The sequence below is a fragment of the Tamandua tetradactyla genome, chromosome 1 (assembly GCF_023851605.1).
Source record: "Tamandua tetradactyla isolate mTamTet1 chromosome 1, mTamTet1.pri, whole genome shotgun sequence".
Taxonomy (NCBI): Eukaryota; Metazoa; Chordata; class Mammalia; order Pilosa; family Myrmecophagidae; genus Tamandua; species Tamandua tetradactyla.
This window is the reverse complement of record NC_135327.1, coordinates 105,314,801-105,335,499: the sequence shown is the minus strand read 5'-3', so window position 1 is coordinate 105,335,499 and position 20,699 is coordinate 105,314,801. Positions and strand designations below refer to the sequence as shown.

Here is a 20,699-nt window from a genome sequence, read left to right as displayed (position 1 = left end):
TGCAGTTTTTTAAGTTTAGATACCTGTTAGATATTCTAGATCCAAGTGGAGAAGTTAAATAGCTGAATCTGCAAATCTCGGGAGAGACTGGAACTGTTGACCTGGTTCAGTTGCCAGAGGAGAATATGGAGTGAGAGGTATAAAAACCTCTAGATTTCTGCTCTTTCTCCTTATTTTTCAAATAATCACAAATTCATTTTGTGACCTTGGAGAAGACTTGGCTTTCTTTGGGCAAATAAGGGTTTGAAGAATGTTATTAGAAAGGTTCCAACTCCAATATTTTATATCTATATGGCTTGCAGTCATACGTTACTGTTTTATGTCCAGGGAAGTTTCTTTTACAAACCGTTAAAGAATTCCTATGTTGGAATAAGATAATCTTTCCCATTTGGCCCTCTTGTCCAGGGATCACAGCATTATTCCTTCTGGCTATTTTTTTCCCTCATTTTTCCTTTTGTGCATCAGAAGTATAGATGAAGCCAAAAGCACTGCCTGGAGCAAAATAATCGTTTCTGAATTGTGCGCTGAAAATTGTTACACACAGTTTCATAGATGTATGGTTGTAACTACTGAGCAAATTTGATTCATTGGAATAAGTGAAGTGATTTCTGATTACTTCAGTGACCTCAAAATATATTAATAGGTCGTATTTCAGAAATTCTTCTGTTAAAATGTACCTATGATGTGTTTTGTGAATGTTTGGGATTTTATCTGCATTGGAGATTTTCTTTGGCTTATTTGCTTTCTATGGGAAATTGTATTCCAGTAAATTAAGACTAAAACACTTTATCTAGTCTCTGGCAATCCTTACACTGGTAATGTCAATCTCTTAAAGATCCTATGGTTTTGTCCTTTTTTAAAAAAATCGGTTTTATTGAAATAGTCACATTCCAAACAATCCAGCCAAAATGTGCAGTCATTGGCTCTTAGTAAAATCACAGATTTGTACATTCATTGCAACAGTCAGTTTTAGAACTTTTCATTACTCCAAAAAGAAAAACCCCATGCCACTTCTAAATCTCTCTATCCTTCCCCAACCACTAATCTATTTAAGTCTGTATAGATTTATGTATATTTACATTTTGTATCAATGGATCCATACAATATATAGTACTTTGTATCTGGTTTCTTTCACTTAGAATAATGTGTTTTTAAATTTTTTTTAAAAATTAGAGATTTTGTAGGTTTACAGAAAAGTCATGTAACAAAAACAATGTTCTCATATACCCTTCTGTAGTTGACACTTTGCATCAGTGTAGTGCCTTTGTTACAACTGATGAAAGAATATTAAAGTATTACTATTTACTATAGTTCATGCATATATTAGATGTATTTTTCTCATATTGCACCCCATCATTAACACCTTGTAATAGTGTACATTTTTTATAATTCATGAAAGAGCATTCTTATACTCTTACTATTAATCACAGTCCATTGTCCACAATCGGGTTCATACTAGTATACAGACCCATATTTTATCTTCTAATTTTCCTTTTAGTAACATACATGACCCCAACTTCCCCTTTCAACCACATCCACCAGTGTAATTCAGCACTGTTAATTATACTTGCAGTAATGTGCTACCATCATCACTACCCATCTCCAAACATTTACTATCAACCTAAGTAGAAATTTTACACAAATTAAACATCAGCTCCCCTTTCTCTACCTCCATTCTGTCCCCCAGTAACTTATTTTCTAGAGTATAACCCTGTGAGTTTGCTTATTATAATTAGTTCATATCAGTGAGATTGTACTATATTCATCTTTTTGTGTCTGGTTCATTTCACTCAACATAATGTCTTAAGGGTTCATCCATGTTATTGCATGCATCAGGACTTCATTCCTTCTTACAGCCAAATAATATTCCATCTTATGTATATGCCTTATTTGGTTTATCCATTCATTGGTTGACAGAACGGACACGGGTTGCTTCCATCTTTTGGCAGTTATGACTGATGCCACTATGAATATCGGTGAGTCTCTGCTTTCATTTCTTCTGGTTATATACCTAGGAGCAGGATTGCCAGATCGTATGGTAGTTCTACATTTAGCTTCCTCAGGAACTGCCAGACTGCCTATTCCCACAAGCAGGGAATGAGTGTTCCTATTTCTCCACATCATTTCCAACAGTTGTAGTTTTCTGTTTGTTTTTAATATGGCCATTCTAGTAGGTGTCAAATGATATCATGGTTTTGATTTGCATTTCCCCCAATAGCTAGTGATGTTGAAAATCTTTCCATGTGCTTTTTGGCCATTTGTATTTCTACTTTGGTGAAATGTCTATTCAAGTATTTTGCCCACTTTTAATTTGATTTTTTGTCTTTTTATTGTTGAGTTGAGAGATTTCTTTATGTATTCTGGATATCAAACCCTTATTGGATATGTGGTTTCCAAATATCTCTCTTGTTGAATAGGCTGACTTTTCACTTTCTTGACAAAGTCCTTTGAATCACAAAAGTTTTTAATTTGAGGAGGTCTAATTTATCTGTTTGTTCTCTCACTGCTTTTGCTTTGTATGTAATATCTAAGAAGACACTGCCTAACTGAATATTCTGAAGAAGTTTCCATACATTTTCTTCTAATGTTATGGTCTGGTTCTTATATTTAGGTCTTTCATCTAATTTTTGTATACGGTTAATTTTTGTATATGGTGTGAGATAGGGGTCCTCTTTCTTTTACATATGGATATCTATCTAGTGCTTCCAGCATTGTTTGTTGAAGAGACTGCTCTGTCCCAGTTGAGTGGACTTGGCTACTTCATTGAATATCAATTGTCCGTAGATGTGAGAGTCTATTTTTAAACTCTGAATTTGATTCCTTTGGTCAATATAGCAATCTTTATGCTAGTACCATGCTGTTTTGGCCAATCTAATTTTACAATATGCTTCAGAGTCAGAAATTTTGAGTCTCTAACTTCATTCTTTTTTTTTCAAGATGTATGTGTTTGTCTGTGATCCCTTACTCTTCCACACAAATTTGATGATTGCCTTTGCATTTCTGCAAGGTAGACTGTTGGAAATTTGTTTGGGATTGTGTTGAATCGATAATCAATTTGTGTAGAAATGACATCTTAACAATATTTAATCTTCCAATCTATGGACATAGAATGCCATTCCATTTATTTATGTCTGATTTCTTTAAGCAATTTGTAGTTTTCTGTCTACAAGTTCTTTACATCCTTGGTTAAATTTATTCCTTGGTAATCAGTTCTTTTAACTTCTATTGTAAATGGAATTTTTTTTTAACTTTCCTCTTCAGATTGGTCATTACTAGTGTATACAAACATTACTGATTTTTGCATGTTGCTCTTATACCCCATCATTTTGCTGAACTTGTTTTTTTTTAACTCCAGGAGCTTTGTTGTAGATTTTTCGGGACTTTATAGGACCATGTCATCTGCAGAAAGTGCAAGTCTTAAACTTCTTCCTTTCCGATTTGAATGTCTTTTATTTCTTTTTCTTCCCTAACTGCTCTAGCTAGAAGTTCTAGCACGGTGTTGAATAACCGTGGTCAGAGTGAGCATCCTTGTCTTGTTCCCAATCTTAGAGGGAAAGCTCTCAGCCTTTCACCACTGAATACTGTGTTAGCTGTGGCTTTTTCATATATGCTCTTTATCAGGTTGAGGAAGTTCCCTTCTATTCCTGTCTTTCAAAGTGTTTTATCAAGAAAGTATGTTGGATTTTGTCAAATGCATTTTCTGAACCAATCAAAAGGATCATGTGTTTTTTTTTCCCCTTTGCTCTGTTAACCTGGTGTATTATATTAATTGTTATCCCTTCCATACCCTGGATAAAACCCACCTGATTGTGGTGTATAATGTGCTGTTGGATTCAATTTGCAAGTATTTTCTTGGCGATTTTTCCATCTATATTCATTAGAGAAATTGGTCTGTAATTTTCTTTTCTTCCAGCATGCCTGTCAGCCTTTGTTAATAGGGTGATGTTAGTTCATAGAATAAGTTAGGTAGTGTTCCCTTCTCTTCAGTTTTTTGTAACAATTTGAGTAGGATTGGTATTCATTTTTTGGAATGCTTTGTGGAATTAATCTGTGAAGCCATCTGTTCCTGGGCTTGCTTTCTTTACGAGGTTTTTATATCTGATTCAATCTCTTAACTTGCAGCTGGTTTGTTGAGATCTTCTGTTTCTTCTAGAGTCAGTGTAGGTTGTTCATGTGCTTTAGGAATTTTTCCTTTCATTGGAGTTATCTAATTTGTTGGCATACAGATGTATATAGTACCCTTTTTATTTCTGTGGGTTCACTAGAGATAGCCCCCCTCTCATTTCTGATTTTATTTAGTATTCTTCTCTCCTTTCTTCTTCCTCAGTCTAACTAAAGGTTTATCAATTTTATTGATTCTCTCAAACAACCAACTTTTGGTTTTGTTAAATCTCTCTACTGCTTTTTGTTGTTGTTGTTCCCAATTTCATTTATTTCTGTCTTTTGTTGTTTGTTTCCTTCTGCTTGGTTTGGGATTGGTTTGCTGTTAGATCTTTGATTTTAGCTCTTTCTTATTTTTTAATGTAGGCATTTAAGATAAAAATTTTCCTCTCAGCACTGCCTTTGCTACATCTTGCAAGTTTTGATATGTAGTGTTCTTGTTTTCATTCATGTTAAGATATTTACTGATTCTTCTTGCAATTTCTTCTTTAACCCACTAATTGTTTGAGAGTAAACTCCGTATATTTATGAAATTTCCAGTTGTCTGCCTGTTGTTGATTTCCAGCTTCATTCCATTGTGGTAAGAAAGTTCTCTGTGTAATTTCAGTAATTGTAAATTATTTGAGACTTGTCTGCGATATAACATGTGGTCTGTCCTAGAGAGTGATCCATGAGTAGTTGAGAAGGATGTATATCCTGATGTTTCGGGGTGCAATGTTCTGTGTATGCCTGTGTTCTAGTTTGCTAGCTGCCAGAATGCAATATACTAGAAATGGAATGGCTTTTAAAATGGGGAATTTAATAAATTGCTAGTTTACAGTTCTTAGGCTGAGAAAATATCCCAGTTAAATCAAGTCTATAATAGAAATGTCCAATCAAAGGCATCCAGGGAAAGATACCTTGGTTCAAGAAGTACGATGAAGTTCAGGGTTTCTCTCTCAAGTGAGAAGGCACATGGCGAATACAGTCCGAGTTTCTCTCTCATCTGGAAAGGTACATGGTAAACTCAGTCAGGGTTCCTGTCTCATCTGGAAGGGCACATGGCGAACAAGGCATTATCTGCTAGCTTCTTCTCCTGGCTTCCTGTTTCATGAAGCTCCCTGGGAGACATTTTCCTTCTCCATTTTCAAAGGTCCCTGGCTGGTATACTCTGCTTCTCGTGGTTATGTCATTCTGCTCTGCTCTCTTATTCTCCAAAATGTTTCCTCTTTTATAGGACTTCAGAAACTAATCGAGACCCACCCAAGTGGGTGGAGACATGCCTCCCCTTAATCCAGTTTAACAACCTCTCTTGATTAAATCACATCTCCAGGGAGATGATCTAATTACAGTTTCAAACATACAATACTGAATAGAGATTAGAAGAAAAGGCTGCCTTTACAAAACGGGATTAGGGTTAAAACATGGCTTTTCTAGAGTACATACATCATTTCAAACCAGCATAGCCTGTTAGGTCTAGTTCATATATCGTATTTTTTAAGTTTACTATTTCCTTATTGATCCTCTTCTAAATGTTCTGTCTGTTGATGACAGTGGTGTATTAAAATCTCCAACTATTGTTGTAGAGACATCTATTTCTCCCTTCAGTTTTGCCAGTGATTGTTTTGTGTATTTTTGGGTGCCTTGGTTGCTGCATAAATATTTATGATGATTTACTCTTGGTGGGTTTCTCCTTTTATTAATAGAGAGTGTCCGTTTTTGTCTCATATAACAGTTTTGCATTTAAAGTCTACTTTGCCTGATATTAGTACCATCTTAAATATTTATGCAGCTAACCAAGGCACCCCAAAATACACAAGGCAATCACTGGCAAGACTGAAGGGAGAAATAGATGTCTCTACAACAATAGTTGGAGATTTCAATACACCACTGTCATCAACAGACAGAACATTTAGAAGAGGATCAATAAGGAAATAGTAAACTTAAAAAATACGATATATGAACTAGACCTAACAGGCTATGCTGGTTTGAAACAATGTATGTCTCATGTAACAGTTTTGCATTTAAAGTCTATTTTGCCTGATAGTACCACAGCCCTTTTTGGTTACTTTTTCCATGGAATATCTTTTTCCAGCTTTTCACTTTCAACCTATTTATGTCCTTTGATCTAAGATGAGCCTCTTGTAGACAGAAAATAGATGATCACACTTTTTTTTATCTATTCTGCCAATCTCTGCCTTTTGATTGGGGAGTTTAATTCATTAACATTCCATGTTATTACTGTAATGGTAGTACTTGCTCTCTTTATCCTTTGGTTTCTTTACATCACATGCTATTTTTGTCTCTCTTTTTAACCTTTTAGTTACTCTTACTGATAAGTTTCATGTCTAAACTTCCCTCTAAGCCTCTCTGTCTTGTCCTTTCCACTCAGCCTACAGAACTCTGTTTAGTATTTCTTGTAGGGTGGGTCTCTTGTTAGTGAACTCTCTGTTTCTGTTTATCTGTGCATATTTTAAACTCACCTTCATTTTTGAAAGATACTTTTTCTGGATAAAGAATAATTGGCTGGCAATTTTTCTCTTACATATGTCATACCACTGCCTTCTTGCCTCCACAGTTTCTGATGAGAAATTGGCACTTATCTTATTGCAGTTCCCTTGTGAGTGATGAATTGCCTTTCTCTTGCGGCTTTGAAGAGTTCTCTCTTTATATTTGGTGTTTGATTTTCTGATTAGTACATGTACCAGAGTAGGATTTATTCTGTATTCTGTGATTCTTGGACAAATGTATTTATGTCTTTCATAAGAGTAGGGAATTTTTTAGGCACTATTTCCTCAAATATTCTTTCTGCCCCTTTCGCTTTTATTCTCCTTCAGGGATACCCACAATGAAAATGTTTGTACACTTCATGCTGACATTCATTTTCCTGAGACCTTGCTCAATTTTTCCATTCTTTTCTCTATCTGTTCTTCTGTTTGCAAGATTTCAAGTCTCCTTTCTCCCTGTTTAAATCTGCTGTTGTATGCCACTAGTGTATTTTTAATTTCTTTTTTGTGCCTTTCATTCCCATAAGTTCTGTTATGTTTATTCTCATGCTTTCAAATTCTTCTTTATGTTTACACAGTGTCTCCTTAATATAATTTATCTCTTTAGTCATATTTTCCTTCATCACCTTGAATTGATTTAGGAGACTTGTTGTAACATTTTTTATTAGTTGTTCCAAATTCTGTGTCTTCTCTGAAGTTTTAATTCTTTTTACTGGACCGTATCTCAAATTTTAATTCTTTCATTTTACTGGACTATATCTTCCTGCTTCTTAGTATGGCTCACACATTTTTGTGGATATCTAGGCATCTGATTATCTTGATGCTTTTTTTCTGGTCAGTTTCTCTGTTTTGCCTAGGGTTTTATTGTTGATTGACTTTGTGTTAAGGCTCTTCTTTGACACTTGGTTCCACTTATTCTAGACCTTTAAAATTGTCCATGTTTAACTGATCAGATTTATTTAACTCTTATTCATCTGATTCTTGTCCTGGTTATGTGAAACAATTTTTTTAGATTCCACTATCTGTACAATTGTTTCACCTCCAGGAGAAAGCTTCCTTTCCTCTGCTCCTTCTCTAGGACTCTTCATCTGTTTCATTAGTTTTGGTTTTGCCTCTATAGTTCCTGCTTGTTTGTTTACTTTCCTTTCATTGCCTCTAGCTGCTTTTGCCTGGAGGGTCACTCTGACAGGATGTTCCCACGTCAGTATTTCCAGCCAAAACAGGGCCAAGGACCCAGGTGGGGCATGCAGACTAGTTGCAAAGAGCCCCCTGGGGAGATAGTCAGGAGAGTTCTTGATGGTTGCTCTAAACTGTGCTTTTCTCATCTTCTCAGCAGATGGTGTTCTTCAGCCAACTTTCCCTGAAGTAGCCCAATGTCTTCTGCTGCCTTCATGCCTGGTTTTTAAACCCAGTGTCCTGTGGTCCCTGTCCAGGGTGGGCTAAAACTGTAGGTCAGAGTCGGGACCCAGTGATGGCAATTTGCTGACCTGAGCCTTGGTCAGTATTCAGCTTTGCCCTTCATGAGGAAGAGGGTCTCCACCAGACCCAAGGCAGCTAGCCTCAGGAGTGGGGTTGGGTGCCGGTCGTTGCCCCGAGCACCTTACTCACAGTTTTTTGCAGCAGTGTCTCAACCTCTTTGTCCCACTCTTCCCTGAATGCAGTACGGTGCTCCCCTGGCCTCCAGAGCTGTTTCCAACAGTTTCTGCTTGTCCAGTAGCTTCTTCTGGAGGAGGATTGAGCATTGCAGCTCCCTACTCTACCATCTTTCCCAGAAGCCCTTCTCCTTTTCCTGGTTGTCTTACCTCTTTTTCTAAAATTTTCCTTTCCTGTTTACACCTATAAATATACTATTTAAACAGCCATTGTATTTGACATTTGCGCAGTCACTGATCTTGATGAGAAGTTTTCATCCAGTGGTGATGATGAACGTCTAGTTGGCATGTATCTTAAAGAGAATGAGAGAAGAGAAATAAAGAGAGATTAAAAAGAGAGATAACTCAGAGAGTTGTCTGTGAATTCAAGCAGCATAATGGTGGGGATGGGGTTGGAGGGAGGCCAAGGGAGGTTCTCTTCAAGATGGATGATATCACTGAAAATGTACAAAGGAGAATAGTTCCACAGAGGGGGAAGATGTGTGATGCCGGACAGAGTGGATAATTCCAGGGGAGGATGGATCCATCCAAGTTGACCTAAGACAGAAATACAAACATGGAATCTGCTGTGACAGGATGGATGAGACAGTTTAATAAGTGTGGTAGTAGGATGTTGAGTTTCTCTTCTGATGCTTTTATTTCTCAGTGAAATAAGAAGCAGAGGTTTAAGCAGAGAGTGAGGAGGAGGTGGAATATTGAAGGTTTTGTGAAAGAGTAGATGGTTTGAAATAGTCATTGAGAGAGTGTGAGCTTATTTAGCTAGAGAAATGTAATCAGATTGCCAGGCAACACTGAGAGTCCATTTGAGAGTTATGATCATGAATTTAAAGATAAACACTTAGCATGGTTGTAAGTTGTTTGTTCGTCTGTTTCCCAGCACATGCAGCTGCTTTGGTTTGGCAGAAATTTAGTATTAATCAAAGTTAGAAGTTTTATCTGAGTAGTAAAATCCAGATTGAAAAGGGCAGGGGAGTTGAAGGTTTATGTGAGGGAGTGGTTTTTGATGATGTACTTCGTAAGCTAGTACAGCAGGGAGGACAGTGAAGACCTGAGAGGGGCTATGGGCAGTGAGAATATGGAAGGCTAAAAGGGTTGGAGAAGACACACTAGAGTTGAGGCAGTGGTAGGCTTCAGAAACTCTTGGGGATGAGTGACAAGAAAGGAATGATGTTTGGTGAAAATGAGATTTAGGTTGTCAATAAAGACCAGGTCTAGGTATGATTCTGATGTTGGAAGCTGAGTTACAGGGGAAGACAAGAGGATTGGAGGTTAGGAAGTCCAGGTATGAGAAGCCATGTTGAAACTGGGAATAGATGGGAGATGAACAGGAACAGAAAAGTCTTTTTACTTAGCAGGCAGTGTTTGTAGTTTCCTCTTGGTTACTGAATACTCCCCATACTATCAAACATATAAAAGCTATCCAAGAAAAAAAAAAAAAAAACAAGGGTGAGCCACGGTGGCTCAGCAGGCAGAGTTCTCACTTGCCATGCTGGAGACCCAGGTTCAATTCCCAGTGCCTGCCCATGTTTAAAAAAAAAAAAAAGCTATCCATGGTGTAAAGTCACCTCTAGTATAGGGACTCTGGACATTGCATTTCCTGGACACTGGCCATGTGCTCTCTGGCTGATCTTTCATGACTTCCTTCAGCTCCTGTTCTCTGGTCATTATCCCATACAGTTTTTTTTTACTCTGCTGTCCTCCAGAAGCTCTTGGCTACTGACCTTTTGAATGCCCCTCTGTGTTGTCTCCTTGACTCACAAGTATCCTTGGCCCACTGGCTCTGATGCGCAAGCTCCCATTACCTTTTGTCCTAGCTGAGCTCTAGTAATGTGAAAAGAGTTTCTACTGCTTCCTGAACATCTATCCAGAAGATGAATGCTCAGCAGTCTTCTTGAAAATAGTTTCTCTGAAGGACTCTTGTAGGTTCGTTCACTTTACAAATACCTCTTCACCCCACAAGATCCCCTTGCCTGCTTTTGTGTTTAGTCTAAAGGTGAGTGATAGAGGTAAAGGGTGTGGGTTCAACAAGAGCTGATGGTCTCTCTCTGTAGACTGTGTGGGTGTTTGACACCCAAAGTTCTTCTCCCTGGTGTCCCGGCCAAAATCCAGGCAAATACAACTTTTCATTTAAAAGCCTGTTTGTTTTCTATGTTGTTGGTTTGCTGAGCCTTTTCTTTGTCTTACAGAGATGCTAAATAGGATGCCAAAATTGGGTAGTCAGAGTTCAGGATAATTATATTGACTCCTTTCTCCAAAATCTCTGCAGCGTAGCAAATTTGTATATTTAACACAGGAAGATCTGATTAGCATTCACATTGGTAAATGAGTCCTGAATATAGCTACCTAAAAATTATTTAGAGACGTTCAAAGCACTCTATGATGAATATTCACTCTGTGCTTCTCAGGAACAATAGGAGTTAACTTATAGGGCCAAACTGAATTAATATTTAAATTTGCTTTATCTATTTTGATAAGAGTTGTGATAGGTTTATGTTCTTAGTTTGATCATGTCTGACGTAAGTTTAGGGATGTTTAGGTTTTATATATAATTTATCTTGGGATATGTTTTATTTTTCTAGATTTTCATTTTTCACCCAAATATATTATAAACTGTGTCACTCTCTCCAGCTTCACCTTCCAGAATTCTTCCCTTTACTTCCTTTCATCAAACACCACTGGACTTCTTTAGCTCAACTGCATTTGGTTCCTTTTCAATCCAGGGTCTCCACATACCATGCCTTCTTCCAGAAATACTCTCCACCCTTATTTCCACTTTTACCCACAGCCCTCTTGCACACCTCCCTAATTCCTTTTCATCTTTCAGGCTTCATGTCTCAGTTTAAATATGAAAACTCCCTTAATAGTCTCTACTATTGTGCCTGTGACAATGTGTACTCTTATAATGTGTTTCTTTCTTTAAAATATTCACCATACCTAAATATAAGAAAGTTTATTTGTATAATTAATGCCTTTCTAACACAACTAAACTATAAGCTCCCTGAAGGCAGGACAATGGCTATTTCTCCAATGTTTAGCTTGGTATCTTAAACATAGTTGGCACTCAATAAATATTTCTTGAATAAATTAATGAAAACCCCTGCTAATTTTACCTACAAAGGGAATCAGTGGTTTTGCCAGCATTTGCAGGGCTATTTGACATTGTGTGAACTAGAAGCGAGTATAAAGGCCTACAGAAGTTAAGTTGCCCTTCAAAAATTGAGTACCATGTATTCAGACTTTAAAGCATGTGTTTTGTTTTAAGAATCTAGTCAGATGAGAGTGGGAGGCAAACTTGAAGTTTACATTGAAAGATATATATTCATGATTTTGGAGGTGGTTTTTCTAAGGGTACTGCTAGTTGTGTTAATTGTCATGTTGCTTATATAGGCATGGACTCACAGAACATTCTAACTGCTCTTCAAAACACAGTTCAAGGCCTCTAGGTGATCATTCAACAGGGTCATTGTCAAATAAAAGTAAAGGTCTATGTGAGCTGAAGTCGTCTTGAGAATTTTTCCCCAGATCATTTGCTATTTGAGTTAGGTATATTGTCAATCACCTTTTTAATCATTACGAATTAATTTATATGCATCTAAAGATTGAGAATTATTTCATTAAAAAGTAGATAAAAGATTTTTTAAATGGTCTTTCCAGTTAGAAGTTAATTTTCTGTTTCCTTCCTATTATTTGATTTCCATGTGGATATATTCATAAAACATTTTTAGCATTGTCAAAATTTTTAAAAATCCTGTACCTTTCTAAAGTGGTAGTATTTCTGTGATTTACAAGTGAAAATATAAGAGGGTGTTTTATCCTTTGACCGCACAGGCAGGGGAAAATTAGATAAGCAAGAGGGACTGTCTGCTTTGCGCTCTAGTTCTGTGGTGGCTAACATTCACTGAAAAATGCGATTGAGGAAGCTGTTCCTTCCCCTTCATTTCTAATCACGTTTAGTATGGAAGTAAGTCATTAGAAATCAAAGTGTGTTTTGCTTCTCTGTTACCACCAAGTACTGCTGAATTTTGAACCCCTGAACACTCTCTTCTAGCTGCTTTCGAAATCTATTGAACAACTGAAGCAACCAGGCAGGCACCTGCAGGAAGCCGAGGAGGAGCTTCAGGGGGACCAGGCGATGCAGGAAGACAGAGCGCCCTCTAGTGGCCACATCGCTCGGAGCGACAGCAGTGCGTGCGTGGATGACACCCTGGGACAGGCTGGGGCTGTGAAGGTCAAGGAGGAGCCAGTGGACAGTGATGAAGATGCTCAGATCCAGGAAATGGAATCTGGGGAGCAGGCTGCTTTTATGCAACAGGTAATAGGCAAAGATTTAGCTCCAGGATTTGTAATTAAAGTCATTATCTGAACATGAAAGGCACTGCAGGTTTTGGTAAATGGATGTCATTTCCTAACAGTTTATAGCTCTGGATGATATGCTTTTAGTGTTTAAGAAATCTTAGGCAGATATATGTATACATCTATATAGAGGTCGGTATATATGTATATACCAATCTCTGTATAGGTATAAAGGTTTCATTGAAACTCTACTGGCAAGCAAATATCTGTTACACTAAAATTATGTGACATAAGTATCCAAGTAATCAATAGCCTTTATATTATTTCAAAACCTGACATACCGATTACTTCTAAGGAAAACGAACTCACTGTTTTTAGTTTATTTGTGGAGATCAGCCACTGCTGGATATAGTTTCCCAGTCTGATCAATGAAGCATTCTATTAGTTTTTGATTTTTTTGGACATGCCGAGTGCAATTTTCACGTTGCTGTACATACTGTATCATACCACAGTCTTGAACACTGTTAAAGGTAGTCTGCCCCTTCCTTCCTCTTTTCTGTTAAGTAGAGATGTACTGACTAACATGCCAGTAGCCGTAGGTTTGGGTGTAGGTTGCAGCTGCATTTATTAGGAAAAGAAGTGATTTTAAATTTCTACATGCAAATGCAGACCTATCTTAAACATTATGTCTCAGGTTGCTCTGCTCATTTTACTTTAATCTTGTGTTATTTGATAACACTTTGTCTATTGAAAAAAAAATCAAATGAAGCAGATGTTGCCAAGAAATAATGTGCAGCTCTGTGGTCCAATCAGATACTAAATTGTATCTACAATTGCAGAAAATACAGTCACAATATCATTTTATCTGATATTGAGTCAAAAATAACTTTCAAAGATCTGTCACGTTATGATTGTTATCACTAGGATCGCAAGTATAATTCTGTAATGACATATGATATTTGGCAAGTAAAAAAAATTAGGAAAGTTAGATTAAGCAAAAGAATCTACTTATACATAATGCACCTTCATAAGGACCATGTCCTTTGATGTTATGAAATCCAAACAACTTTAAAGGCAACCGAAGACAATGTTTATTTAAGGCAATTCTTTGTCAGGTTCCTGCTGTTCTCCTACAGAAAAGTGATTTTGTGCGGCTAAACAGGAAATGCCTTGTGGAAACAGGAAGTCCAAATGATTCATGAACTGAGGAATGTAGGGAAAAAAGCTGAGGAGAGTGTTTTACTCTTTCTGTTCTTAAAGGGCACTCTGTGAATTGATTTATTGTCTAAGAAAATAACACCACAAGTAGGGAAATTGTTAAGGAAGCTTTTCACTGGAACATTTCCTTCATATTCCCTTTTGATAATTTTACCTTGCTCTATAGGTTTACTTTTGTTAAGCTAGTTAAAGGTTCATTGTATTAAGACCTATTTAATATGGGTAATCCAAATTGACCCAGAATCTTTGTGCGTTTTTTTTCTATTAAAATATTTATATTTCTAAATCGAAGGTATTTTAAGGTGTAGTATCCTGTTTCAAAGGAGATATAGCAGTTTTGCCAAATGTAGACATTATTCAACTGTATGTTCTTGGCACGTGTTGTTTACATTTTGCTGCAATATTAAAAAATATTTCTTAAAAATGTTACTGCTAAAGATACATTATCCTTTTTTAAAAAGTCTCCATTCAAATTAAATTAACATAATTAGAAGTTTAAAAGTTTAAAACTTTTCCATATAATGAACATCCTTCTGATAATTTGACAAATAGCTATAATAGGCAATATTCCCTATCACCAATATATTTTGGATAGTATATTCCTTCATATTAAAATGACTTCTTTATCAGTTGTTTTGCATTAAAAATATGGCATACCTAAGATAAAACTGCATATTTTTCCATATCATAAATATTCATTTTTCTTCAGTCTTTTTTTTCAATCTCATAAAAAAGGGATAGTGCATCTTTTAAAATACATTTTATTTGGGGAGGAATGTGTGGCTGAGCAGACTTTTGTATAATATTACTTAAAAGATATGTAATCACAAACAAAAAAAACCTATTTTTTATAATGTCATTGGAGAGAGCTTCATCAGTGGAGTTGGTGGACTTTAATTGTTTGAATTTGATAGTCTTTGAATTTAAAGAAACTACCTGGAACCAGTGAATAGGAAAGCTGGACTTAAATAATCTTAGATCTAATTGATAAATGTCTCTTACTTTTAAAATCTACTGTATTTATTATAATTTGCACCCTTGAAGGTGATCTCTTGTTTTGTGTTGTAAATATATTGTTTGTATGTTTCCCTTCTTGCCTTCTGTTATAAGTCTCTTCCTTTCTCAAATAAAGTTTTTTTTAAAAGATCCCTTTTCATACATTTGGCTTTGTGTAAATTTGATATATTTAATCGAAGTCGAAGCTTGTACACTAGGTCTCATATACCAAAATATATTGCCATTCTTTGTGGAAACAAGAAAATAAAGAGATTTTGAGCAGTTACCTCTAATAATAATAAAATAATAAATCCAGTGATAATTATTTTAAATTATTTACATCAGCCATTATCAAATAACTAATACAAGTAAAAACTGTTGCATTTTTCATTTCCTTAGTGTGACCTTTTTCGTGATATGTTATTGGTATTTAAATTAAAATGTCAACTTCTAAATACAAAATTTTCTGTAAAACAGTTATCAGTTATTAACTTTGTCTTAAATTTAAAAAAATATTTTTAAAAAGCTTAGCATAATCCCTTGATTCAACAAATATTAAAATGAATAGTTTTCCATGTATCATATTTCTTATACATATTACAGTGAGAGCCTGACCTACAAGTATAAAAAGATAGTATATAACTTTAAAGAGAAAATAGTAATTAAATTATATCCCCTCATATGGTAAAAATTATTGTAATATTAGTGTGACGAACTGGTATCCCAACTCAAAGTAAAGGGACAGAACCATTTATATCTTACATGGGCTATGACATTCCCTTCTCTTCTGATCTGATGCTAGCAAAGCGTATCAGTCAGTATGTTATAATGTGTTACTGTATATTCCATTTACTAGGTAAAATGTAATTCTCTTATATTATTTGGTTCATCTAACCCTGAATTTTAATGTGTTGTAAATGCAAGTTAAAATTACTCCAAGTCACAACAAGATTGCAATAGAATGTTATGAATATTGGGTAAATTTACATTTATGCTACACATAATTTCTTGAAATTTGTCTTTGGACTGTAAAAATTACTAGGTTAAATTTGTACTAAAGAGCCTCAAAAAACTGCCAGCAGATTCAATTAAATAATGCTTTTATACTATATATCTGATTTTCAAAGTGTGATATAAAGTAGCCATTTTAATACAAAGCACCAATGTAATGTTGTTAGAAACCTTTTCCTTAGAAAAAAATATTTTTACCCAGGTTCATAATAAATTACTATTAAATTTGCATTTCTGGCAGAAAACAGAGTCTTCTCATCAGTGAATGTGGTTGCAAAATAGAGACTTCCAGTTTTCATAAGTCAGAGAAGAACAATCTCTTAAGATATTTTTGTATTGTTTCATGCTCCTTTTTCCCTCCTCCAAGGGATGTTAAAAAAGGCATTCAGGTTTTACACTTTTTTTTAGAACCTAATACTTAACAGATTTGTAGGTGGACAATATAATACTTTTTTAATTTGACATTTCTTTGTGATTTCTCATATTATCAAAGTATGCAACTATAAAAATTGTGATAGATAAATACCTGTAATAGACATGTCATTGTGGTGGTTCAGTTGTGGGCTTACAATTGTAAATTGGGGATTAAAATTGTAAATAGTCATAGTGAAGGACTTGCAGATGCCAGAGAAGGGGACATCTGAGACAGAGATTACCTTTCCATTTATTACTGATAATTCCTCCATCCATTTGAAAGGAAAAGTAGAGAATTTAGGCAAATCAAAGAATTTAGCAATAAAACAGGATAATGGGATGTGGCTTTTCAGGCAGGCTAAGTGCTCACCATTTTAGGTTTTAAAAGATTGCTATTTTCATGGTTACATCTCATTTTGTTTGGGAAAAAAAAAAAAGACAAGTCTTCGGGCCTTATAAACTACTGTGTTTAGATATACAAGACTTTTACTTTTAACTGTTGCAGCCAGACTATACCATGTATGGCTGCAAGCACCTTCCATCTACTCATTTCACCCTCATAGCACTCTTATGCAGTAGTGTTAGAATTGTCACCTTTATAACCCAGTCAGGGCAAAGACTCCGATTTCTAAGCAGCCCTTTAAAAATGTCTGACTCATCCAGGGTGCACGTGATAATTACCTAGACCTAAAATAGTCTAAAATGTTGTGAAAGGAGGAAATGGGGCTTTGATCTTGACTTCTAGACCATCCCCTAGGTGGTTTGCCTGACTGAAAGGTGCATACAAATCCTCTTGAGGGATCAAGTTAGCCGTTCAGGTTCTGAAGTCACCCTCCCAGAGGTTCTGAGTCTCTTGTCATCAGTGGAGCCCAGAGTTCTGGATTTTTCCCTCTGGGAGAGTCTGGTGCAGAAACAGTGTTTTTGGAGGCGTTCAGGCCTAGTTCTTAGTGGCTTTTATCTAAGATCCACAGATTCTCTGATTCATACTTTTTGATATATGTGGTCTCATCTTTCATATATATTGTTTTCCCTGCTCCACCTTTAAATTCAACTATAGACTATTCTCAGAATATTCTTCACTGTGACTGAAGTTGCTAGTATTTGGTACTACTATCTAGTTCCAAAATATATTCATCAAAATATTTTCATCAAAAAGAAACCCTGTACCCATTAAGCAGTTACTCCAACACACACCCACCCCAGCCCTAACCAGCCTGCCCCATTAGTCTACTTTCTGTCTCTAAGGACTTAAGTATTCTGTCATTTCATATAAACTAAATCATATAATATGTGACCTTCGGTGACGGACTTCCTACATGAGCATAAAGTTTCCAAGTTTACCCCCATTGTAGCATTTATCAGTACTTTATTCTTTTTGATGGCTGAATAGTATTCCATTGTTTGGATGTATACCACATTTTGTTTATCCATTCTTCAGTTGATAGCCATGTAGGTTGTTTCCACCTTTTGTTTATTATGAATAATGCTGTTGTAAACATTCTTGTGCAATTTTTTGTGTGTGAATGTATGTTTTCATTATTCTTGGATATATACTTATAAGTGGAATTGCTGGGTTATATGGTAACTCTGTATTTAACGTTTGTGGACTGCTAAACTTTCTACAATGGCTGCTCTATTTCACATGCCCACCAGTAATATATGAAAATTCCACTTTTCTACACTCTCACCAGTACTTATTTTCATTTCTTATTTTGTAGATAAAACAAGAGTATGAAGTCGACTCTCATTGTGGTTTCAGTTTGCATTTTCCTAATGATTAAATGATGTTGAACACCTTTTCAGTGTGTATAGGTCATTTCTATATCTTCTTTGGATAAAGGCCTATTCAAGTGTTTGCCCATTTTTAAATTGGTTTGTCTGTCTTTTTGTGGTTGAGTTGCAAGGATTCTTTATTCTGAGTACTGTACCTTTATCAGATACATGGTTTGCAAATATTTTATCCCATTCTATTGATTTTCTTTTCACTTTCTTGAGAGTGTCTGTTTATGCCCTGAAGTTTTATTTTTAATGAAGTTCAATTTATCTGTTTTTCTTTTGTTGTTTAGGCTTTTGGTGTTATACTGAAGACACTGTGGTCTATTTCACGTGCTTTCTTCTAAGAGCTTTGTGGTTTAGCTCTTGCTTTTAAGTCTTTGATCCATTTTGAATTATGTGCATTGTTTTTATAATGTAAAGAAAAATGAAATTCATGTTTGTGGGACTCCAATTTCTCATGCATCATTTTAGTTTTCCTTAATTTGAGTTGATTGTGGTCTCGCTTTCCTGCCATTACTGTTGCTATCTCTTTTTGCTCATAGCTCTTGATGCTGTTTCTTTTTTCTTCCTTAAGGATCATTTAAATGCTACAATGTTGATATTTATTCTATTTAATATAAACTTACTTTAAACACTAAGTTTATTTTCTTTTAAGGAATGCCTTTTTTCTAGTGATTTAAAAAAAATCAGAAATGTTTTTCTTCTGTGTTTATGTATATGGTTATTCATTTATACTTATGTCTACTTTTCACTGAAATTTTATGTTGAATTAATGTTTGCCTCTTTGCTTTGATCTTCATGCCTCTGTTGATAGAATGCCTTCAAACACTGCTAGATTTTCACAGTCCAATACAATACATGTAGCCTTTGGCCATATGTAGCTATTGAGCATTTCAGATGTAGCTGGTATGAATTGAGATGTGCCAAAATGTAAAATAAACATCAGATTTCAAAGACATATTACAGGAAAAAAGCATATAAGAATTTCATTAAAAATTGTATTTATTGATTACATGTTGAATAATAATATTTTGAACATATTATTATATGGCATTGTTTAAGTTAATTTTGCCTGTTTTGTTTTACTTTTTTAATGTGGCTTTAGGAAATTAAAAACTGATATATAAGGCTTGCATTTCTAGTTTGCATTTTATTTGTATTGCACAGTGCTGCATTATGGTTTTCATCTCATTTTAGGGTATGTTCATTGATAGGTTTCATCATCTCATCTTGGAAATAAATGGGGTACGGAACCTGAACAAATGAATATCTGTTCTTGCCGCCATCCTTCCATTGCTATTAATTAGTCTGACATAGTTAAACTGATTAAAATGTTAGTGTTAGATCTGAGACATCCTAATGGTTTAAGGGTTTAAATATCTCTTTCTTCTTTACCTTAATGACAACTTAAGGTTTATCAAATGTTTTCTTACAGCTATTAGTTGTAAAGATAATTCACATATTGCTGTGCTCCCACTTAAAAGTTACCAAAATCCAGTTTTAACATATACTATATTCTCCTGCTTTCCCACTTCTGTCATTGGAATCATCATTTAGACACTTGGGATAGATTATCTTGCAGTCATCGTTGGTTATCCCCTCGCCTTTATCTCTTATCTGTGGCTAGTGCTCCTATTTCTGATTTCAAAAGGTCATATCACTTCATTTTCCCATTGGCTCCGTTACACCCCTCACAATAGGCTAATTCCTACCCAAATTGATTCATGCTTTTGTCATTGCATCAGCCTGCTCCCCGTGTTGGTGTGGTCTTTATCCTAGCTTAATTAACTTATACCATTTCCCATTCTCTGCGGCAGAACCTACAGTGATTTCTTCCTGTGCCATCTAAATGGTGTCACATAATTACAGTTCTTAGGATTCAAACTTTACATACCGTAACCAGGCTCACTCCCTGCCCAATGTAACCTAATCACTTATCATGCATGTATAGCGAGGCTCCAACCACTTGCTTTCCTTCCTTTCTGGAATGGCTCTAACTTCATTTTCTGAACCATACTCCACTTGTTCCTATATGCTCTCACTGATTTCTTAAGCCCGCCCAACTTCTCCAGTTGACTCAGAATCAGTTCCATACAACCTACAGATAATTCATCTATAATCATTACCTGTGTCATCTTGTATTTTTATTTTCTGAAGCAAGGGATAATATTTTATACTATGTTCTTTATCAGTCCTAGCATCACCAAAGGAACACATGTAATTTTCAATCAAACTTTATTTGAATGGTGTTTTAATATTTTCTTATTCAGTTTTAAACATTTTAAAGGCCATTTTCTTCTATATCACGATTACATGCTCACTGGTGTTTTCTATATGAAATGCTGAAGCATTTTTTACTTAAACTATTCCTTATGCTGGGTGTCATCATTAGTAACATTTTCTTGAAGATGCCTTACTAAAAATGGCTACTGTTTAATTTTTATCTTCAGTTAGTGGTAAAAGATGGACATTTTTCTTAAAGGATTCATTATTTGATATTACTCAACTCATTTTTCATAATTTTGATTCATACATGAACCACTCACTGATCATACTTGATTTCCATTGCCATCTCTGGCATGCATTTTTAAATTAGATTATAATATCTCAATATTTTTGGCCTTGTTCTAGCATTCATTTTTATATTTCCATGTATCTTCAGATAATTTTCTAAACTTTTGAGCTTTGAAAG

The 20,699-nt window shown here is 35.4% G+C and overlaps 1 protein-coding gene and 1 long non-coding RNA gene across 21 annotated transcripts in view; one reads left to right on the top strand and one right to left on the bottom strand.

Annotated features, from left to right (window-relative positions):
* The window catches only part of HDAC9 (histone deacetylase 9), a 970,134-nt gene that overhangs the window by 633,541 nt on the left and 315,894 nt on the right, over positions 1–20,699 (top strand). For 11 of the 15 annotated variants that reach the window (XM_077122309.1, XM_077122321.1, XM_077122307.1 and 8 more), the window contains one exon: positions 12,348–12,611. In XM_077122309.1, coding sequence (XP_076978424.1) covers positions 12,348–12,611 — 264 coding nt within the window. Of the gene's footprint in view, positions 1–12,347; positions 15,133–20,699 lie in introns of those variants that run through there. The other 4 variants (XM_077122328.1, XM_077122324.1, XM_077122325.1 and 1 more) reach the window with 2 other exon arrangements.
* The window catches only part of LOC143651486 (uncharacterized), a 57,353-nt gene that overhangs the window by 2,232 nt on the left and 34,422 nt on the right, over positions 1–20,699 (bottom strand). The window contains exon 6 of one of the 6 annotated variants that reach the window (XR_013159978.1): positions 8,450–8,592. The exons of the other annotated variants lie outside the window; for them this stretch is intronic. This is a non-coding gene — a long non-coding RNA (uncharacterized LOC143651486). The remainder of the gene's footprint in view (positions 1–8,449; positions 8,593–20,699) is intronic. 6 annotated transcript variants of the gene reach the window in all.